This window comes from Phycodurus eques, chromosome 16 (assembly GCF_024500275.1).
Source record: "Phycodurus eques isolate BA_2022a chromosome 16, UOR_Pequ_1.1, whole genome shotgun sequence".
NCBI lineage: Eukaryota > Metazoa > Chordata > Actinopteri > Syngnathiformes > Syngnathidae > Phycodurus > Phycodurus eques.
In genome coordinates this window covers 17,310,894-17,332,688 of record NC_084540.1, presented here as the reverse complement: position 1 = coordinate 17,332,688, position 21,795 = coordinate 17,310,894, and the positions used below count along the sequence as shown (strand labels likewise).

Genomic DNA, 21,795 nt, shown 5'->3' with positions numbered 1-21,795 from the left:
CATGTGTTGTTCTGGCTGTAAAAGCCCTTCTGTTGGCAGTGAACGCTACAATATGGTATTATTCTAACGTATCAAATGTTTAACCAAAGCAATTAAAGCGCGTTGTGTCAATTCACAGAGAAGAGAACAGGAGGAGGCTGGAGGAAAAAAAAGCAGGGCGCATCAAGATGTTTTATAACGTCACATTTAAGGTAAGCCGTGGTGAGAGGTACCAGGGATTGTCTCTGCAGAGTTATAAATCGCCAAGCCGACGGACTTGTTTGTGTGATGGGAGAATCCCCCTGAGTGGTGCGCGAGAACTTTGCCACCAGAGCTTCCACTCTCACACCCTTGCTGCAGTCCAAACAAAACCCCAATACTTGATGTTTGTTTGTGTGCGCGTGAGAGAGGAGGGACAGCAAATAAATAACCACGTGACATGTCATTGGATTTCTATTGAAATGACTGTTTGCTGGCTGTACTACTTGAAGAAAAAGAATGGAGGCTGTCCCGCTGCTACTGTTCACACGTGATTTAGTTCCGTGTTTTCAGTTCTAGAACAATACGACAATACAGGCCAGATCACGTTTCCACAGGGAAGACTCGGCTCCTTTTCTATTCATGACATTAGAGGAGCAAGTGAAATTTTCCGATTGCTTCTTCAGTCAATCAGTGCAATCTTTGCATTTAGAGAAAGTCTTTGGTGGTGTCTCAAAGAGGTCTGACGCTGAGTCTGTTCTCACAAGAGGGCAGAGGAATGTTCCAAATGGAAGCACAATTTTATTAATTGGCAAATCAATAGTGTTCTTGCATAGAGCAATAATACGTGATAGTTTGAAGTTTGATTCAAGATTGTGACCGGTAAGCGGTTACAAGCACAAACGTTTTCTATGCTGTATCTGACTTCTCAGTCAGAGGTCCTTCAAAATGTAACAGGGTTCTTGGTCTGACAAAGACAGCCTGAAAGTCGGAAAACAATCGAAGATTAAAGTTACTAAGAGTCATGAACGGGCCCCCTTGCCCCTTTTTCATGTCAAACGAGTGTCAAACCTTGCTTAAATGACGTAGGCAAAAAATACTTTCTTTCCAGGGGCCGCTACTGATAGAGTTTTGTCACCAATAAAATTTCACACATTTTCACCTGGGCACATACGCTTGCAAAAATAGTTTTCAGGCATGTTGAGACCCCAAAAAGGACGACGTTAATAAAAAATTTTTTTTAAAAAACACCACCGAATGCTCAGGCTCCAACTTTGATGAGAAAAGCAATCAAAAGCATTGACGATGTACATAAAAAAGTTAAAGAACATTCATTTCTTAAGGTCAGAACATCTGTGGAGGATTCTCACCTGTAAAACACCAACAAGCATGATGTTTTTACCAAACTACTGGCAAATGAAACCTTGAAAGACACAAGATGAAAATGATCATTTGACAATTGTGAGCGGTATAGTACTGGCCAGGCCTGTGAACCTAATGATCTGACCTTACCCTGTGTATTTTATATATGCTTGATCATGTGTTCTTGAATACCAGTGGTGAGCATGTCTGCCTGCAGTTCTGAGGTTAAGAGTTTGACTCTCAGCTCCGACCTTCCTGTGTAGAGTTTGCACATTTTCCCTATATCAAAAACATGCTTGTTAGTTAATTGAAGATTCTCAGTTGTCCATAGATGTGACTGTTATTGTGAATGCTTGTTCATTGATGTGTGAGGGACAAGCGCTATAGAAAATGGATGGCTAGGTGGAGTCCTTTTAAAGGTTTCGATAGAAACATACTGTTGGAGGTTGTCCTCTGGCATATGGACAGATCTTACCCTCTTCCAACTAGAAGTTACACTCTACTGCTACTACTACTCGGCCCCTAGTAGCAAATGTCATATGTCGCTGCCAGTCAGATGAAAAGAAAGAAATATAAGTTGTGACAAATAACTTTACTGCACCTTCTGCCTTGTCTGCTTTTCTCGTACACTTGTAGGAGACTGCCCAAAACATGCACACATGAAATTTTCCTGCTTAATGTAGAAGTAAACATGGTAAGAATCCCTTCCTACCATTGAAAACTTTACCCAGCTTTGACCTCATGCTGTGTGCCAAAGGAAGCAGGTGTCTGTTTCATGGATACCCCCCCCAGATGACATCACTGCGCTAACGAACTTCACTCCCAACCATCCTGCGACATTCACTGGCCTAACCAATGTTTGCAATTTATTCAAGGCCAGCTCTCGTGCGGTGATGGTGGGACAGTGGCATAAGGGCAGTGTGTTTGAATATTAGTGTGCCGCCCTCCCCTATGGGGAGAAACTGTGTCATAATGCCGGACTCCTTTTATGATTCAAATTAAGGCTATTGTCTCTGAAAGAGAGCGGCTCCGTGCTGGCCGCTGAACAACCGAAGCTCTATATACGAGGTGCAAGCTGGGAGTGCGGTGTGAGGAGGGGTTGACGGAGGCTTGGCTTTTTTTTGGGCAAACACAAAAACATAGTTAGCAATCTTATCTGTCATGCACAAACTGTAAACACACAAACAAACGAGATAGCATACATGCACAGGATTGGACGTGTTCCAATTTAATGCTGTGTGACATCGATCATGGCTACAAAACAATAGCTTACTTTCGATCATTCAGTCTCTTGGTCTGTCTGCAATCGTAGTCACCAGTAACCTGAACTCCCGGTCACTTAGGTTGTAGGTTAATGTCATCCCGTAGTGGCTGTATGTTGTCGTGTTGTGGCCTTTACATTTGTTGTGGCGTTTGCAATTGTTGTGACCTCTCTCAGCCACCGTACTTATCTCTATGAAGAAGAAGTTGAAAATAAGTCAAGCTTAAAAGCTGTGAATGGCTTCTGTCGTCCACTACGATGGAATTCTGCATTGGTAATTGCTAAGCTATTGTGACATGTAGAGCCAAACACCAAAATAAGTGATTGGCTGATACAGTACACTCGTCGCACATAGGTCTGACTGGAACCGCATTATATCATAGAGTACCAACTTTGAAAAGCAAATAAGTGTCTGGAGAGAAAATAATAAAAGGCCTCTGACAGCCACACAGGACGCCTTCTGAAACCTACAAGGTATAAAGTATATTATTATTAATACATTTTTTATTAGTCCCACAATAGGGAAAATCTGCATTGTTTCAGCAGCAATAAGTGGATACAGGATATACAAAAATAGGACGCAAGAGAAACATTTGTACAAGAAGTACATTACACAGAAGAGAAACCTAAACTATTGTCCGTGCATAAACTATCCAATCGTTCAGTAATGTTATTTGTTTGTTTGTAACATAGAGTGCTGAGTTTTAATTTTGACTATTGAGATCTGATTAATCTGATTTAAGAGACTTGATTTTTATTTATTTTTTTAAACTAGTTGGAATTTAGAAACGGAATCGCTGAAGGCTACTAAATCCATAGACGATGGCAATCTCATACACACTACTTTGATCCAGTATGCTAGTGTTTGATGCAAGGTTGACGCAATAAATACATTAAAATAACAAAAAAATTGAAGCCACAAATTCTTCACGATTATTTTGTTACATAATACACTTATTACATTACATACGAATCCCATTACATAATATACTGCAATAACTGTCCCGCAGTAATGTTCTTGACAAAATTTGTAAAAAATATGGAAACTCAGACAAATGTGGACAAATTGTTGTGGAGGTGAATTTCTATTGGTTGGTAGCTCTGCGTAGCCTATGTCTGTCCCCACCGTTTTACGTTTTTATTCTGTTTTGGAATCTTCGCAGGAGGTACTTATTGTATGATTATTTTCTCCTGCAGAAACGCAAAATAATATTTAGTTAACTTTTTACAAATGGGAGACAAAGCTCCGCCCATTGCTAGGTAGAGTGCGTCATTTCCGGTCATCGTTTTATTTACGTGATTTTGTCGCCAGTTGACACGAAATATAAAAGATAAAATACTGAAAATATGAGTTAGTGATGTTATAATATTACTATATTAGTTATATTAGTCGAGCTGATAGGCTTAATCACCATTGTGTCGTCTCCTCTGGAAGTGGCTTGACTAGTAGGACATTTTTTTTATTATTATTATTTTTAAACCCAAAACGTTACGCACTACTTAGTTTTAAATGAAATGAAATTGTATAGGCTACAACTCACCCGCGACCCTCGTGGGGATAAACTGCACAGAATATGAAAGGATAGTTGATAATGGGACCAATAAAACTTTAAGGTCTTCCAGTAAGTGAGGGGGGTGGGGGTCGAGAGAGAGAGAGAGAGAGCAAGGGAGAGAGTGGAAGAGAGAGGGAGCGAGAGAGAGAGAGAGAGAGGCGGAGTGTGCTCAGTGTGCTGCTGCAGTCTCCCACCGTGCAGCCAAAAGTTTTACAAGGATTCTCAGTCGAGGAGGATCCGCGGTGGCTGAGCTGCGGAGGAGGACTTTTTTTTTTTTCTTCTTCTTCTTCCTTCCTTGCGGGATTTAACGCGACTCCCTTCCCGGTCGACTTTATGACAAAGCTCGCATCGCGGCCACCACACTCCGGTGCCTTCTTTCTTTCTTGCATCAATTTGATTCCCTCAAGGATGTATTTGTACTGAAAGAGCACCACGAAGTGCTGGGAACTTTTTCCACCGAAATGGAAGGGAATATTCCGTGGATTATTTTGTCTTTTTTATTGTTCATGCATCTTTGTGAAGGTAAATAATGTTTTATGGTCATCACACTATGTATGGCGTTTTCCTGGACATGTGTAGACATGGTCACCTGATGGTCTCTTTTCATCTATCCTAAATGTACAGAATTTATTTACTGCCGTTTTAAATGTGTAAAAATTGTGTTAATGCAGTGCCGTGAAGTACAGTCATTGGGTTTGAAAGCAAATTAATGAACCTGTTTTTATTTTCCTGCTCGTGCATGTGGAAAGCCCCTGTTATTGTGCAATTTCATCAATATTTAAACATTGCGGGTGCACCAATGGAGCTCGTCTTGCACAACAAGTGTGTTTAAAAAGACATTTGTTTAGTGTAAAACTGGGTGCTGAATGAATTGAACACCCCATTTCCTCCCTCATATGAACAAAAAAAAAACTTTAAATAAGTGAGCAATGTTTGCATGCATGACAGGTATGTTGTAGAAACTTTAAAAAAAATATTTTGTACAATTGACTCCATACCAAGTGCATCAGAAACACGCTAACGGTGGACAAAAAACTGCAGGATGCCAACAAGTTGCATGGCCGAACTCAGATTAGAGGAGGAGTTGGGGTCACATCAGTCAGTTTTCATGTTGCAGTAGTGGCTCCTCAGTGTTTGGAGGTTTGCTGGATATATTCATTATAACTAATTTCTCACATTTTCCGCAGGTTTTCGTTGCACTGACAAATACAGGCCGTGTGAAAACGGAGGGACATGCATAGATTCACCCTCCCGATGCATGTAAGTGCAACTCATTTGACTCTGAAGCTGTCATTAAATTCACTTAACACTTTTTCACTTTTTTTGTAGCGCGTTCAACTAGAGATGTCAGCTATTTTTTCCGGACGAGTATGGTCCTCTTTGGCAACGACATGCACGTTTCTGCTTTTAATTGACTTAACATGAAAGTGGCTAATGGATGAATTTACCTGCCAGCATTAGAAAGCCTCCACATGCCTCATCTGCACCTGTTAAATGTCTAAACAGAAATGATTACACACAGGTGGTTTTATTTGATTTCCCTTAAAAGCTTCATTTAATTGAAGTGTCCGCATTTTCCGCTTGCCTGAAGCATCTTTTGAGACTGATAAGGCTTTTGTTTTTCAAATTGCTGAGGGTGGCGGGGTGGGTGGGGTGGAGAAGAAGGTCTGTGTGGGAAAAGGAGCGACAATAGTCAAGTGAAATAGCCTACACTGGCTTGCCTGGGGGTGAGGGGGTCACTTGTCGCCTTTTAAACCATCTTGTAGCTTTTTTGATGGGGACCATGAGTGTTGCACCAAGGAGATTCAGTTCAAAACAAGCAGTCTCCTCCACCTGCTTCCCTCCAAGAAGGCCCTCATGTTAGTGGAATGAGAGATCAGGCGACACATCAGGAATAGATCAGATACGAATAATCCTCTTTTTTACCCCTCTATACGTAAATCTCAGTTAACAATGCGAGGCAGACATAACGAGACTCAGCAATGTGTAGCTCGGCCGCATGCCGAGCCACATTGGCAGCAACCGCCGCCCACGTTTTATCAATCATTTGCTGTTGGGATGTGGCCTGAGTGCTATTAAGGCAACCAATGTGTAATTTCTTGCAGCCCGTTTTTTTTTTTTCTCTTTCCTTTTAAAGCGTAGCAGGAAAACAGAAAATGAACAGCAAAGCTCTTCGTGTTGATTTAATAAGACCAAGGCACTTTCAAAAGAATGAGAAGGAATGCGTCTCATGCAAATATTAAAGATCAGAGTAGCCAAACACAGAGTTGTCGGACCAGTTGTGTACTGAGGTGACTACCTAACCCCACTAACCAGGAGAAAAGAACAAAGATGTACAAGAGTAGAAAAGATCCTTTCTTCCTGCAGATACCTGATACAGAGGGCACAAAGTGAGCACAGGGAGGAAAAAGCTACAGAAACTGGGTTGAATTTGGATGTTTACACACATAATGCAATTTCTGGGATCCTGTACTAAGAATGTAAGAATGTTCTTCATCAGAAAGTGGTTCTAAACTTTATATATTTAGTTTTACGGCCTTTTCAAATGAGATTATGGCAGCTGCCTTTGTTACTGCCCCAGATAGCGGTGTATCTAATGTCCTATACAGCCATGTTGTTGCTCTGTATCATCTTAGCGGCGGCACATCAAAAAAAAAAAAAAGAAAAAATGTATGACTTGCAAGTGTTCCGACTTCCTGCACAGGGGAGTCACTAATGGGCACAGATCAGAGTCCAACCCTAACTAGTTTTAACGGCAAAATGAATCGCATGTATTAGATGTTTAACAGCATAAGAAAACGAAAATAGTGATTGAATTCGACAATGGAGGGTGGATTGTGTCACAGTTTTGCAGCTTTTGAAGGTGAGCTGACAGAAAGTCCCCGTTTTGAATAGCTGTAGGATATAAGACATGGAAATTGGTAAATGTGACGAAAGGATTAAGTAATAGAAACAAGAACAAGAATTGAAGAAAAATAGTCACACTAGTCATAAACTGAACTTTAGCTCTTAGAAATATGAATCAGAATTGGCTCATTTGACAAGAAATAACACTTTGCATACTGTATACTCAAAGAGTTCATGCACAGTACAATAATAAGATATACACATTTCATACAATCCTTCCATTATTACAGCCCCACAAAAGCATTTAAAACAGTTTATTGGATAGAAACAAAAAATGTAGAAATGTCTATTCTGGGGGTTAGCGCAGTTTCGAGGGGGGTCCCACAGGCTGTGGTAGACCAGGGGCCTCTATGATGCTATGATTTCACGACTGTAACATGTTTATGATGGTCACGTTAACAATAAATTAGCAGAGCAGATGATCAACATGCTGTTTTACATCTTATCATGCAGCCGGAGCCCATTTACGTTGCATTATAAAGCGAAATACTGTAATGAAAGGAAACATTTCAAGCGGTGGTTAGTGAGAATAACGTGCAGTCTGGATAGGGCGGCGGCGGCGGCGGCATGACCGCTGGAGCGATAATTAGGCAGATTGAGAGAGTGTCACTCGGAGAGGATCCAGCTGGAGGAGCTGGACTTTTGCAGGGGCGGGAGGTTGTTGGTGAATAAGTAGCGGGGGTCCGGCTAGGAGGAGGAGGGGGCCGCAGCGCAGGAGACAGCTGGTGGATGTTGTGATGGTAATCCAGCAGAGTCAGATCTCAACAAAGGGACAGCGCAGGGCCAGGTGCTGCCATTGAGTCGCATGCCGGCCCCCGTGCTGCGGGAGACAAGTTCGCGGAGTAGCGGACTAGCCTGCTAACTCGCTAGCGCGTGTTAATTGTCTCACAGAGCGACGGCACAGATATACTTCCATAGGGGCACAGCTCGGATTTGATTGTTGTATGAAAATAATTATGGCTCGGCAACCACCTAGCACGAAAACTTAAAGATCTCCTTCTTTTGCAACATATGCCTTGGCAGTTCATTTAGGATGCATTACAAAACTTCTCAAGTGGAATTTTGCCTTGGTAGCAGTGTCAGAATTGATTCTACTCATCACATTTGACCTGCCACTTGTTGCTAGGCAGAGCACGTAGAGTTCAAAAAATGGCACTTTGCCCATGGATAAAGACCCAGCAGGAACAGGGAGTCAGACATTAAGGATTATGTGACAACTTTATGTATGTACTTTATTATTTTCCGACATAAATCACTACTCTGTCTTAAATATAAAAATACAAATTAGCTATGAAGATAAACAGTAGAGTCGCCCCCGGTGTGGCTCCAATGTGTAAGCACTGGCCGGTCGTGCCTTTTCTTTATGAATGCGCTGCCTTTGGCCTCCGTTGCCAAGTTAGCGTATAAATTGTGAGTGTTGTGTCGTAACCCTGTAGCTACTCCCAGGCCCTCAAGACATGATGAAAGGAGATTTGTATTTTGATAGCGCGCAAACATCCCAGTGGTATGGGTGCTCGTCTCGGAAGATGTTAATAGCTTTTTTGAAAATAACGAGCTGATTTGTTTGAGTGAAACAACAGTATGTTGATGTTGTTGCAGTAAGTGTATGCAGCTCTTCCACTGCAATATGTATCCAAGCCGGGTCACGTGTTTCTGACTGACTGGCCGGACGCAAGGAGAGCGACTATGTCTTTGTCCACAGCACCAGCTCGCGGGTCAGTGTTTTCTTTGGGCATCTTTACGGCGGATTAGAAAAGGAATGCTGGCTAAGATGCCTCCTGTCCCTCTGGAAGCTACAGGTTATTGTCCATAGCTCCCATTCATTCATTCACCCTGGAAGGCTATTGAGGAATGCGCTTGACAATACAGTCTCATTGAGGTCCTGATTTTTGGAATGTTTGACTTCACAATTAGTTGGGGAGTCATGCCACGATGGATTGCAGAAAGCTTTATTTAAATAAAAAATCATTTCAAAGGAATCTCATCGCTCATATATTAGGTTTTAAACTATTATAAGGAGGATGATATTTGTCTGTAATTGCAAACTGGGAGCTCTGGTTCCCAGGCCCTGCCGCAGGAAGTTCTGCCTTCTGACCTTTGTGGTCCACACATCCTGTCTAATCACAGCAGCTTACTCAATCATCAGATTCAGTTCATCTTGGGCTGAAGTATAAGAATTGATTACAATATCTGTTTTTGCTATTATACGTTGTATCCTACTACAGCAGTTGAGGTGACTGATATTCACTTTGTTCATTTCCAGAGGAACACTTGGATTCTTTCCTTGCACCTCATTTTATCTTTTCGCGAGTATCAGGATAAGGTTGTGTCAGGACTGTGTTTTCATACCAAATGCTATTCTTTTAAATCCTCTCCTCTCAGTCAGTGGACAATTCCTGTTAAACAGCCATAAAGGCCTTCAGAGGTTCAGATGAGCTCCTTTCTATGTTGCTGATGTGGTGAGGAGGTCTGAGGAATTCTAGACAGGGCCTTGTCTTTCATGTTTGGAAAGAAATTAAAGTTCTGATTTGAATTTCAAAGTTTTTGCATAAATCTGGTTCGGCTTTGGTGGTTGGAGGGGAGGGCTGTGGTTGTGTCTGATGCAAAATGTTTGGAAAGACCTCGGCCTTGGAAAGCATGTCATGTGGTTATTGCTGCTATTTGAAAAATGTCAGGGAGCTGCCGCCAAAAATCTATTGACACTTGGGGCAAATTCGTTGTAGGCATTAATTGTACTGGATGTTCTACGCGTCATGTTTTCATTCACTGAAATAGAATTGAATTGACTGATATTTGCGGGGTAATGTTCATACATTAAAAAGAACCTCAATAGGGTGGTCCTGAGTGTGTGTTCATAAGCATAATTTGTTTAAACAAACTTCCTTGTGATGGAAGGGATAGGCATAGGAAGAAACTCAATTACAAGAAGCAAGCGGTCGTGTGTCGCGAGCTTCCTGCACATGCAGCGGTCGTTCCTCCGAGGTACTCAAACTGTCCTCACAAAACCCTCGTTCCCAGCACCCCTTTTCTCCCCGCTAAGGCTGCCTCTCTCCATGGGATACTGTTGCCAAGCGACAGCCCAGGCCTGTTGATCCATGGAAGCCCAGACCTGAAAGACTAGCTGCTTGGGTCACTGCTCCCCCTTGGCTCCCTCCTCCTTCCAACCTGTTCATACAAAGGAGTTCTGACTACTTTAGCTCTTTTATTTGGGGGCCACAAAACACTCCCCCCCCCCCCAACGTGGCTGTTTGCTGAGAAAGGGAGAGCCAAGGGCTGCTGGAGGGAGGGGGATGTGGATAGGCTCAAGTTGGCAGTGATGCGTCACTATGGACTTAAATGGGAGAATAGATGTAGTTCTTGGTCGTATTAAGGAATAGTGTGGAGTTTTGTTTCCACAAAATCACAACAGTAAAACGAAGCTAAGAAGTCAATTGTTGGTGCTGTCCTTCTCCATTGCTCTCTGAGGAAATGATCTCAGAGATATAGAGATACTGGAGATATTTATACATGTTGCTTTGTGGAGCTTGACTTGAGAGTATGAGCAGTGTCACAGAATACTTTGTTCACAGGTGAGTCGCCCTCTGACCTGTCGCGGAGTATCTGCTATTGTATGCGAGGGGATGAGCTCAGGTTACCCATGCTTCAATGAGTCAGAGAGCAGGAAAAGCGGCATTGGGTTCCACCGGTGACGGCGCTCGCTCCCATAAATTAAATGTCCATACCGCTGAGATATTTCAAACGAAATATCTAATTTCTTTCTTGTTAAAAATATTTCTTCTTCTTTCCTTTACAATTCCCCGTTTGGATGTCATCCTTTGTGGGTTCATGCTACCACCCTGGTTGTAAGTTTCTCCTCTTTGTGTTCAGGCATGTGGTTGTTTGCATGTTGTGTTGCAGTGTTGCCTTTGCGTGAACACAATGGAAAAAAGGAACTGTTAATGCATGTTTTATGTAGGATGATGTGTTTCTTCATTCAGTCATGTGAAGTGGTTTGTGTGTGTGTGTGTGTGTGTGTGTGCGTGTTTGCGTGCACGTGTGTGTGAGCAAAACAGTTGTTATTTTGTCTCTGAGTATTCGACACGCAATGGTGCAAGACAGATGTGGACAGATGCGTGGTGTCGGGGACTGCAGCTGGCAAAATCCCTCATGTTTGAACGCAGTTAAGATTAGCCACACTCTCTCTCACCATCCTTGCACCACACCACTCAAGCACCTCTTCCTCGTCGTCATCTGGCGTCCTCTTCCTCAGAGGTCAGAAGTCGGCACCCGGGGGGCAGCAGCCTGCACCTGCCCCTAACATGCATCTAAAAAAGCCAAGTGGAAGCAAAGTCACGCTTGTCCTTTTCGCATTCCCAGAAGCTGCGGAATCCATAATCGACTCAGATAAGGAGATGTTTAGGTGTAGCAGGACCAAGTTGTGCGCTGGTATCAGTTGAGTGTGTGTGTTATGAGAGAAGCACGCTGGCCATGAGTCAAGTCTAGACAAAAGAATGTGTGTCTTGGAGGCCAAGCTCAATGCACATTTGAAAGGGAGGAAAACAAATTTAGCAGGCATTAGTACAAGTTTGTTCCTTACACATGAACCCTGCTTGATTTAGATCCACCTAATAGCTGATGGATACCAAGTCTCAAGCAACAGTGGGTCTGTAAATCTTTTAACAACCTTTGGCCTTGCCACTAGAATCAAATCTCACAATCTCAAGAGGGATTCAACATTCTCGATTATATTTTTTCGGCCTTTGCTCTTGGGCCCTCGCCGAGTCGCCTTCCATGTGCCACGTTTCATTTTTGTCCTGACCCCTTAGATTCCAGACATAGTTAATTTGCCTCTAAATAAACCCAGCCAACCCATGACAAATAGCCGTTGGCACCAAGGGGCGGGCGGGTGATTGGTTGAGTGTCAGGCTTGCTCTTTCGTCTGCGCTGTTGCCAGGGCGACGGGGATCCTGCATTTCGGAGCGAGCACCGTGTTTTCAGATCAGCGGACAAGGGATTACAGGAAATATGACATGGCATTCCCTCTGGACCAGCCCCCCCCCCACCACCACACACACACACGCACACACACACACACACACACACACCCTCTTCGTCCACCAGTTGCAGCCAACGGAGACATTCTCTCCTGCGGCATAGCCCCACCTCCCGCCCTGCAGCATGAGTGACATTATCATCACAATCAGACGGGGGACCTCTGACATTTGACCTCTGAGCGGTGGGGGCCGAGCTGGCGTTTTTGTGAGGGTGGGGGGTAGTAGCTGAGCCAACTTCAGCTTGTATTGTCAGAGCAGTAAATTGTACAATGTTTGCTACCTAGTTGGGTAACTGTTTCGTTGGAGCGTTGGTAGTGTAGTGCTTCACGTAGATTACTTACAAGCAGCGCCTTTCAACTCTGGGCCCCAGTCATTATGCCCTCTGATTGACTGGCAGTCAGTCTACGATGCAGTCCATTAGATGAGCTCTACTAATACTGACTATGACTGCGCTTCTCCCTCATGTTTCTTTCTTGTGAATACGCCCGTGCGCTCCTTTGTACCAAGCCCTGTGGCTTCTCTTTATTCCATTGTCTTTGTGACGCTGCAATGCAAGCCAAAGAAAACTAGATCAAAACAGTCAATCTGCAGAAAGGCTGGCCTGCTCCCAACTAGTGTTGCAAAATAAAAGTTTGCTTTGTAGAAGAGCGCACAAAAATCGAGTGAAATGACGCTTCCACAAAGGAGGACTGAGGGAAATCCATTGTTGATTATGCCCAGGGGTTCTTCTCCAGTGAAAGAAAAGCCAGAGCCTCGGGGTGAACCAAAACCCAGCCATCACTGCTCTGTCATCAGCATCAAACAGCCTGTTTGAAGAGGGGGCTTGTCCCCAGCCATAGGCTCCACTGTGGGTGTCAGGTTTCTAACTCAAACTAACCTCCTCAGTTAGCACAAACCTTGTCTGAACTCTCATCGGCCCGTAGACCGCAATCAGATACTCTTGTTCCTCTCTTGATATGTTGAGGTAAAAGGCAAAAACAAATAGTGTCTCTTGAAGCGAATAGGCAGTCTTCGCCAAATATCACAGCTGCCTTTTCCTATTTACTCAACGTGTGCTAAGAGTAGACCCAATTTTTCTCATGTCGGCATTGGGGTGGAATCGTTTAGGTTTCCTGGCAGCCGTCGCTGGGTGTGTTCATATATTCTTTAGAGCTGACCTGCGGAAAAAGCCGTAACGACGGAGGAATGTTAGCTGACACTGAAAAAATGGGTCTCTCCAGCTGGAGAGGACGCAAATTGTGTGTTTGGTAAATCCTGTCCTTCAGGATATGGCCTGGCTCACTTTGTGAGTGCATCACTGATTCCACAAAACCACATTCGACTTTTGAAGGAACCGGCGCTAATATGAAATAATTCCAGGGCGTAGACGCCAGTCACCACAATATGACTCAGTTAGGAGGTATCACGGGGTCCGGAATTCCAGATGCGGTATATTAATGAACGTAATGGGAATTAGTTGGATCAGAAAGTTTGCTTCTGAAGGTTTTTCCTTGTTACCTGTTTTGTAGTTAACGCTCAAGTGTGAATTATTTTGCCCAGATGTCGTCCAGGATTCATCGGTCAGCTGTGTCAGCACCAGGATCCCTGCCATCGATCACCTTGTCTTAACGGGGCCGCTTGCAAGAGCCACGTGGTCAACGGTATCCCGCAGTACAGCTGCGTGTGCCAGAGGGGGTTCAGAGGTATGCCCATCACAATTGGCACGGAGAAGAACGCTCTCGGCTCTCAGCTCTCGGCGAGTCTGTCTCGGAGAGTCTGAACACACCTTTTAATTACAGGCCAAGACTGCTCGCTCATTGACGCCTGCGCCACAAATCCATGTGCCAATGGTGCCCGCTGTGCCAACTGGAATAACCACTACAACTGCTCCTGCCCACCTGGCTTCCAGGGAAAGAATTGCCGCAGCGACGTGGACGAGTGCCGCAAGCCCGGCGCTTGCCTCAACGCCGGCCTCTGCATCAACACCCACGGGTCGTTCCGCTGCCAGTGCCCGCCCAGTTACAGCGGGCGCACGTGCGAGGTATCCACCCAGCCGTGTGCCCCCTCGCAGTGCCTCAACGGCGGCACTTGTCGCCAGACCAGCGACCATTCCTACGAATGTGCATGCCTGCCAGGTAAGGTTCAAAACTGACACGTTATGGTAACAGGTGCATCTCAATAACTTGCAATGTCATGGAAAATATCATTTATGTCAGTATTCAGTAATTGCGTTCAAAAAGTGCACCTCATGTATTGTATAGATTCACTGTTCACACAGTTAAAATTTTTCTTGATTTGTAAAATAGATTTATCGGGTGCTCGGAAAGTCACTGTGCATTTTTCTCATCATTTCCTCTTTATAGTTGTCATTTTTATGTCCCGCCTCTATTCTATATTGAAACATGTCTGTTAAAAAAAATATATAAGTGCACAGTGACTTTGAGAACACTCTATAGCATACAGCTAACAAAACCCCAAATTCACCATCTCCAAAAATTACATTACATGAAAAACATTCATTTTTATTCATTCAAATGACTATTTCCATGGTCAATATTTGTAACGGCCACCAAATATATCATTTTTGGCATCCTTCTATAAGGGTAGCAGCTACATTTGTACATTGCGATAAGTTTGGAGTATTGTCCCTTAAGTCAATAATTACCAACCCAGGTGCCAGAAATGATCCAGTTTAAGTTAAATCATTTATTTACCACAAATAATCTTCGTTCATCTATTTATGCCAGCAACATATCGGGGTCTACTTTAGTAGAGGCTCGGAAACACTACTGGTAGAAAAGTCAAAGTTTTGAAAAAATGTCCATTCTGATGGAGAAAGGTGTCAAAGTTTGTGCTTCTTTTTTTACGTCAGACTTTGAGCTTACGTAGGTTTAGTCGTGTTGCGCTGGTTTGATATCACACTATCTACGTAGCTGACGCCCCTATTACGATCCCGCCTGTACAAAGGCAAGCCAAATTGCGTCAAACCTAATGGAGCCGTCCCACATGGGGGGGACGTGGCTTTGCACACATGCAAACCATCACTATCACAGAGCGTAGGCCCACTGTTTTCCCAAGACTGAAGATTTTTCCCAGGGCTGATGACGCACTTTTGAGCGCCGCTGCTGGGATTTACTCTTGCGTCGCAGGTCAGCTTCCCGCCTGCTATTTATAGCCCCCGATGAGAAACGGTGTGGCGGCGGTTGTGAGAAGTCGGAGGCGGCCGCCCGCCCGCGCTCCCGCTCCACTAAGTCCACAACAGAAGGAATTTACTTTATGGACCTTCTGGCTTGCCACTGGGGAGCCGACAGGAAATGTCTCTTGCCAGAAAGGAAGTCATTGAAACTGAGAGATTATAAAACAAGCAAACACCCCGGGGAGCGCAAGCCTCCGAGGCAGCCATCGTGGCTGCTGCCGGCGTCGTGTGGGAACCGTCACGAGTGGATGTAAACAGTCAGACACCCACTCAAACTTTTTACTGCCTCACACCTCCCGTAGCGTGGAAAACATGACTTGAGGTTATGAAATTGATTACGTTGCGAAACGGGGGGCGACCTGATGTGTTTGTTTGTCATAACCTTTTCTCTCCATCTGCTCCAGGCTTTGAGGGACACAACTGTGAGAATAATGTGGATGACTGCCCAGGCCACAAGTGTATGAATGGAGGGAAATGTGTGGATGGAGTCAACACATACAATTGCCAGTGCCCACCTGAATGGACAGGTACCTCATATTTCAAGAAAGCGTTACTTGTGAGTCGTGTGAGCTAATAATACGCCTCATCACGGCAGGCCAGTACTGCGCTGAGGACGTCAATGAGTGTCTCATGCAGCCAAACGCCTGCCACAACGGGGGGACGTGCTTCAACACCATCGGGGGTCACACGTGCGTCTGCGTCAACGGCTGGACGGGCGACGACTGCAGCGAGAACATCGACGACTGCGCCATCGCCGTTTGCTTCAATGGGGCCACGTGCCACGACCGAGTCGCCTCCTTCTTCTGCGAGTGCCCGGTCGGAAAGACGGGTAAGCAAATGCATCAGTTGGGTGCCCTTTGTGTGACCTTTGAGCAGGGGTGGGAAAACGTTGGTGCTCAAGAGTCGCATTTAATTTTCAAAACGTGTATGTAAGATGTGTAAAATAGTTTATTTTAATAATACAATAATAATTCAACATTTTTCATTTTATTATCATGAATTTAACTATAAAAAAGAACTAATTATTTAATGTATTAGATTTTTAAAAAAAAGTATTAGGCCGACTTATTTTACAAATATTTGGATTTTAATACAGTGGTGCCTTGAGATATGGCATTTACATTGATTTCAATCCCAAAAGATGATTTCAGACATGAGTCTTTTAAATTACGAGCGTGGTCACAGAACAGATTAAACTCGTATCTCAAGGTGTCACAGTATTTACAATAAACATAAATGAATACACTTTAATTAATGTGTTTAGTTGCAATATACTGTCATTAGCAACGTGACAAATGGCTGACATCTTTGGAATTTTCCCCAAAAAAACATGGAATGAGCACTTCAAACGCCTCCTAAAATCCTCCATAACAAATTCACACAAAAAAAACAATTGATGACTAAATTACCTGACCTATTCTACTGCCCACACTGCTCATGAATAACTATTTAAATCGAGTGTTTTAAGGCAAGTGAGAAAGTTACTACAGTACGTCACGGTAATTTTAAGGGGCCGGCGTGGAAAACACTTCCAAATTTCGGTCCTTATGAGCTTAATGGTGGATATTTTTTAACTGAAACTTGTCAGCTAAACGGGGATGGGGTTTACCGAGTAAAAGAGAAAAGGGAAGTTTCGATTGTCGCTGCGGGCATCTACGTGAGAACGCCAAAGATGTTGCAAAATGCGTCTTTTCTAGGTGAATACTTGCATTCCGTGCCGGTTTAGTATATTCCCTGAAACTTGTAGCAACTGCTAATATCACAAACTTCAAGCATCAATGAGTTTTCAGGCCATAATTGAACAACAAGAAGACACAACTTGCTGCACAATACGTCTACACGCGTACATTGAATTGCTACGTCCTCGGTGCAAGTTAAATAAAAGAAAACATGGGTTCCCTTAAATTATTAGTCATCGATTTATTTTCTGTACCTCAGTAACATGCTTATCTGCTTCTTTCTCCAACAAAGCACAAAACCCTCTTTTAAATAAAGTAAATAACATAATCGGTCGCGTCCACTTCCTCCTCGCTGTCCCAAATGAAGTGACCAACCCACAGTCAATACTTGTTAGGAAAATGTCAACATTTGTGTAGTCTTTGACCAAAGAATGAGCATGAACTAATGTTAGCTAATGAGATAACAACTTTAAATATTCACTCCACTATTTTGCTCTAATTCGAAGGCGTTTGTCACACAAACGAGTTCTCCAAAAAGACCCATCATCTGATTTTCAAAATTCTTGGTACGTTATACTCAAGTTGAAGTGGCCACTCCAACAAGACTTTGCATTTTTTGGAAATCTTGTCACCTTGCTACTTTCATGAATTTTCCACCATATTTACATTTTGACAAACGTATTGCGAGGTCTAATGTTCAGGCCTGCAGCAAGTGAAACTGGGTTTTCCCTTTGCATCCATAACAACCTCTTCTAGGATTCGTTTCAGTGTTTGAGGTTAAGGCTTTGGAGTTCTTCCACACCAAACTCATCCAAGCAAGTGTATTTAACTTAAGTACAGTAAATGTGCTTTTTCTAACTAAAACCTTGGCCTCTTTTTTTTCTGACTATTTTATTGTTGGTCCTTATGGTGGGACCGCGAGACCGGAAGATTTTTTAAAGTGGCACTTGGTATGAAAAGTTTAAGACTTGACGGGTTGGAAGTGCAGATTGCAGTAATACATTATATAGTGTATGAATTGGCATTATTGGATCTTTCCATCTCCATTAGGTTTGCTGTGCCACCTGGAGGATGCCTGTGTCAGCAACCCCTGCAACGAGGGAGCCGTGTGCGACACCAACCCCCTCAACGGCCGTGCCATTTGCACCTGCCCTGCTGGCTTTGTGGGAGGCGCTTGTAACCAGGACATGGACGAATGCGGCATCGGTATGTCTGCTTCTCGTTTGTTGTCAATGGACTATAAGCCATTACTGTACACTGCAGGTCCCACGCCCTCTCTTCTCTCGGATTTTCTAAAATACCCATTTTGTCTCACAGGTGCAAACCCATGCGAGCACTCTGGGAAGTGCGCCAACACCGTGGGCTCGTTCCAGTGTGAATGTGGCCGAGGATACGCAGGCCCACGTTGCGAGATCGACATCAACGAATGCCTGTCCATGCCTTGTCAGAACGACGCCACTTGCCTCGACCGCATCGGAGAGTTCACCTGCATCTGCATGCCAGGTATCAGGACCTTCTAAACTGTATAGAATACGACCTTCCAAGAAGGAATTATCTCCACCGTTGCCATACGGACTGGCAGAGGGGCCTATTATGTAATAGAGTACCATTGCTGTCGGAGGCCGGGGGGTTGGGGGGGGCACTTGCCTGTTCTCAGCGCACTGTACAGCCAGACAGAAAGGGTATTAGTGCGGACAAAGTGGTGGTTTGGACTCTGGGTGACAAAACCAGAGTGAAACTCTCACGCACGGTCCTACATGAATCCTGGGGTTTTGGGAACTATACAAATTAGAGCTGGGAGTGGGCTCTATAGGACTGGATGTGAGAGAGGGCGAGCAGTTAGGGGGAGCGGTGTGCTGTGAATAGTAATGAGTCGTAGAGTGGTGGGAATGGAACGGAACAATAGGGCCCCTCTGTGTTCCACTTTGCACCCTCATATACACAGAGAGGGAAAGGAGGCCTTTTCCCAGAGCCTCCCACCCCCCGCCCCCACCCCCATTTTTCTGCTTTCCAGAGACAGGCCCTTCTTCCTCACCTTCCTCATCGTCAGCCGGCCCGACAAAACTCATGTGGAGCCGCTGATTATTTTGGATTCCACGCTAGCCGCTCCCCAGGCTTCCACACTCGGATTCACCTCAATAGAGGGAGCCCTTAGTAGGTTTGCTAACAACAAATGTGTAACATGCATCTAGTGAATGGGACACTGACCCGGGGTGCGGCGACGCTCCGCGGATAGTAACGTGCTAGGATTTCAGGTCAGCGGATCCTGCCGTTCAGTCTGGTCCCCTATGAGAAAAATAGAAAAGGTTTTCTAACAGAATTGTTTTCCCATGGTGGAGACCGTACACAAATACGTACATCCACGCAGAGCAATAGACAGTACTTGGAATGTGTGTGCTCACGTGCCAACTCTTGTCTTGTAGGCTACACGGGGACTTACTGTGAGACCGACATAGACGACTGTGAGAGCAACCCCTGTGTGAACGACGGCATCTGTCGGGACATGGTCAATGGCTTTACGTGCACCTGCCAACCTGGTAAGATGAGCGTTTGTCATCTTTTTAAATACGCAGGTTGGAAGATTGTATTGAATTTGAATGCTGTGTCCACGCATACTGTGGTGTTTTGGGTAACATTTTTGTGGGCAACAAGAAAACAGGAAAAGCTCATCCTCAAAAGCTCAAAAGAGAAGTGCATGCAAGATCAACAGGTGGTTCTGTCTTCCCTTAACATAGAATAGTACAAACAAAAATAGACCTTTAGCCAATCAGAAGCTTCAAGAAAGTTGTTTTTTGGCCATCAGTTTTCATTTGACACTACTCCTCAATATTACACTTGAATATAGATATGAATTTGTGATCAAATCAAATTATATTTCTGGTATAACGAGTGGATAACAATACACATTGTAAAGACAAATAATGGCAAAGACCAAGTTTGTAAAATATTTCTCCAGGGCTCACTTTCCCAAAACGTAGGACTGTTTGCTTGTGAAAAAAGGCATAGAAAAATATATACATAAAAATATATATATCCTTGTTTGTGTGCACATGACTTTGAATGTTGCCACAATCCAAGCCAGCGAGCCTGCAGTGTTTGGAATCTCCACTTATTATAAAAAAAAATAATAATAATAAATAAATAAAATAAAATAAAAAGGCTGCCTATCCGCTTGCCTGAACAAAGACACTATTGTGACCCCCAGACCCCTCCCCTTTGCAATTTAGAGGGGACAGCAGTCTCCATCAACCTGCCCTGGTTGTTTTTGGTTGTGCTGGTAAAAGGGGGAACAGCAGTCCTGCTAATGAGATTCTTTTCCAGTTTTGCAATTTACATCTGGGACAGACATCTCCCCCCCCTCCACCTCCCCATCTCGCTATTGAGGCAGTGGAGCTGATGTAGGAAAGGGGAGGAGGTGGTGAGGGGGGTTTACCCAAAAAAGAAAACAATCCCACTGTCTCCTCTGCTAACCCCCCACCCCCTCACCGCCCCCATCAGCACCAACACATATCCCATCCTCTCATTGTTAACCAACAGAGCAGCATGCTACCAAGGCAGCAATTCAACCCCCAATCTGGGCACTTCGCCCACCGATTTCAAAGCTGCGAAGTTTCTCAAGCCTTCACAGCAACAAAGTCTTATTAAAATGGTCAGTATTTGAGCAAATTAACAAATTCAAAAAGTTGGCTGTAGCTCCTTTCCGTGACCTTGAAACGCCATCAAGGTCACATGATTTCCATCAGCGCCCAGATGTCGCATCCTTAACCAGTCTGTGCCAGACGTCGCTGACCACGCCGGAGACCTTTGCCCCCTGCCACAAAGAAGGGACAAAACCGCCCTCTGACCCGTCGCCTCTGTGTTTGACTGTCCCAGGCTTCACCGGCAGCATGTGTCAGATCGACATCGACGAGTGTGCCAGTACCCCCTGCCAGAACGGCGCCAAGTGCTACGACCGCCCCAACGGCTTCGAGTGCCGCTGTGCCGAAGGTAAGTTTGTCGGATGCTCGTACGCATTTCAAACGGGAGCCTTAACGAGTTGTTGTGGGATTGTTTTTTTTTGGGGTGGGGGGGGTCATCCATACCTCCGCAAACTGACTTGAGGCCGCTAATCCCCCCTGAACCCCACCGTCTCAAGATCACAGGGTCATTGAGAATCAGTATTCGCCAAGAAAAGAACCTTGGTCATCACCCCGACATCTGTTCATTTGTTCATCTGTTCACCCCCCTCCACACACACACACACACACACACAGACACACACACACACACACCACCGTATGGTGTCCGACTCTCACATTCCTCCACATGTATCCTACCTTGCAGTTTTATTAAGCCAAAAAATGCATCAGCTCGACAAGGATAGTGTTGGGAATCACAGCCACGTTTGTTAAGTGTGTGTTTTGATGTTCGGCGTTTCTTTGGGCCTTTGCCTATCAACGGGTCTGCTTCATTGTTTCAAATGCCAGCTGCTTGGTATTCCCTGTATTGGTACCCCCGTGTCCCCCCTCCTCTGCATGGTGAAGTGGTTCTGTTTGACGTGCTGCGGCCCGCCATTGTTCCCTCCGCCGCCGAGAACAAAAGTGGGCCTGGGGGGCCTTATGCCCAACTCAGCAGCGCGCCGTACACACACCAAACAAACCAACTCTTGTCTGACACACAGACAACCTGTTGGCATGGAAACCAGGGAGATCACTACCCAAAGCCGCAAGGACCCCTTGTTTTGTAGAAAAATACAGCAAACGGGGAAAGGTTTGTTGTAGTTACAAATTAAGCCGAAGAAGTGGACATTCATTAGGAATCTGAATATTGAGAAATAAAATAGTGGTGGAGTAAATAGCAAGTCTGCCTCACAGTTCAGAGGTTCTGG

The 21,795-nt window shown here is 44.5% G+C and overlaps 1 protein-coding gene across 1 annotated transcript in view; it reads left to right on the top strand.

Moving 5' to 3' along the window:
* The first annotated feature begins 4,353 nt into the window (after nucleotides 1–4,353).
* The window catches only part of notch3 (notch receptor 3), a 34,931-nt gene continuing 17,489 nt past the window's right edge, over nucleotides 4,354–21,795 (top strand). Inside the window, exons 1-10 of the mRNA XM_061700068.1 lie at nucleotides 4,354–4,656; nucleotides 5,322–5,394; nucleotides 13,614–13,756; nucleotides 13,853–14,188; nucleotides 15,654–15,776; nucleotides 15,845–16,078; nucleotides 17,979–18,134; nucleotides 18,246–18,431; nucleotides 19,352–19,465; nucleotides 20,802–20,915. Of these exons, the coding sequence (XP_061556052.1) occupies nucleotides 4,596–4,656; nucleotides 5,322–5,394; nucleotides 13,614–13,756; nucleotides 13,853–14,188; nucleotides 15,654–15,776; nucleotides 15,845–16,078; nucleotides 17,979–18,134; nucleotides 18,246–18,431; nucleotides 19,352–19,465; nucleotides 20,802–20,915 (1,540 nt within the window). The 5' untranslated portion in view covers nucleotides 4,354–4,595. The remainder of the gene's footprint in view (nucleotides 4,657–5,321; nucleotides 5,395–13,613; nucleotides 13,757–13,852; nucleotides 14,189–15,653; nucleotides 15,777–15,844; nucleotides 16,079–17,978; nucleotides 18,135–18,245; nucleotides 18,432–19,351; nucleotides 19,466–20,801; nucleotides 20,916–21,795) is intronic.